The 1,342-nt window shown below is 41.4% G+C and overlaps 1 protein-coding gene across 1 annotated transcript; it reads left to right on the plus strand.

Annotated features, from left to right (window-relative positions):
• The first annotated feature begins 338 nt into the window (after positions 1–338).
• LOC111705264 (noggin-2) lies at positions 339–1,285 on the plus strand. The gene has a single exon (XM_023477768.1). It carries the CDS (start codon positions 375–377, stop codon positions 1,134–1,136), a length of 762 nt encoding a protein of 253 aa, XP_023333536.1. The 5' UTR covers positions 339–374; the 3' UTR covers positions 1,137–1,285.
• The last annotated feature ends 57 nt before the right edge of the window (positions 1,286–1,342 follow it).

Below are 1,342 nucleotides of genomic sequence, written 5' to 3' on the forward strand. Positions count from 1 at the left end.
TCAGTTTCTTTTTCATAGATTTAGTCTAAATAGAAAATTTTTGTGATTTAACCCTGATTAAAAGAAACCAATTTAATATTTAGTTTTAATAAATGCATTTTGAATTAAAACGTGAATTTTGTTTTGCTTGATATGATATTCATCATGCAACGATGATCTAATGATTTCTCCGTTTACATATCTAACATACTATATATATCTTGATTCCCACGGTGTTTGAATCTCCTAACACACGTGCCAACTACTAGTGTGGCGCCGCAGCCTAGACAAGTGGCGCCGCCTGGGAGCTCTATAAATGACCCAAACCAGCAGTATCACCTCTTCAGTTGAACATTAGGAGCCACATAAGTTGGACATACAATACAAGCCATAATATGGCACTAAATTGCGTATTTTTTTCATTAATTGTGTCCGCGGCAGCTTTTCCATTTAATGAGGAGAGTTCAAACGAATACGATTTATTTACAGAGGAATCCCAAACTACTGATGAATTCTCTCTTGAACCTGCAACAACTTACTCTAAACCTATTTTACCCTTGGAGTTTCTTGAAAAAGCTAAACGAAAACCCAGAGGAAAGAATTTAAACGCTCGCCGATTATTGAGAAAGATGGGAGAAGATTATAATCCTACCTTGATGTCTGTGGATAGACCTACCTCCGGTATACTCAATACGAAGGTCAGCCTTCCTGACACACAGGTTGCTGAGCTGATGGAGCAGGTCACACACCTGGATATAGAGACGGATATACGCCAGCTCCTGATCGGAGATGATCATAAGCATGAGCCTACAGTGAGTCGAGCAGTCGGTGCGTTCCAACAGTGGTTGGTTAAAAAATCATCATGTCCTGTTGTTTTCCAGTGGACAGACCTGGGGGAGTACTTCTGGCCTAGGTACGTGAGGCAGGGGGAGTGTGAGGGAACAGGTGTCGGAGACACAACCTCCTGCTCCTGGCCCAGGGGGATGAACTGCGCTCCTGCGGACTCACAGGTGCTTCAGTTACTCAGGTGGCACTGCAGCAGGAGAAAATCCCCTGATCTTTTGGGACTGACTGTACGACAAAAGATCAAGAAATCCTACCGCTGTAGGTGGATAAAGATACCGTATCCTATCACCTCATCCTGCAGGTGTGAATAAATAATCCCGGATCAAGATTGACGAATTGACGATGGAAGAAGATGAGGAGATACACGTGAAAGTATATTCAGAAAGTCCCAGTGATGAAAATATAGTATTTAGTTGTGATAATTAAACATTTAAAATATATATTGAATATTAAGCATAAACACGTAATTTTCGTTATTCAAACAGGTTTAGAGTTAGAATTGTGGGGGGGGGGGGGG

This window comes from Eurytemora carolleeae, unplaced genomic scaffold (assembly GCF_000591075.1).
Source record: "Eurytemora carolleeae unplaced genomic scaffold, Eaff_2.0 scaffold424, whole genome shotgun sequence".
Taxonomy (NCBI): Eukaryota; Metazoa; Arthropoda; class Copepoda; order Calanoida; family Temoridae; genus Eurytemora; species Eurytemora carolleeae.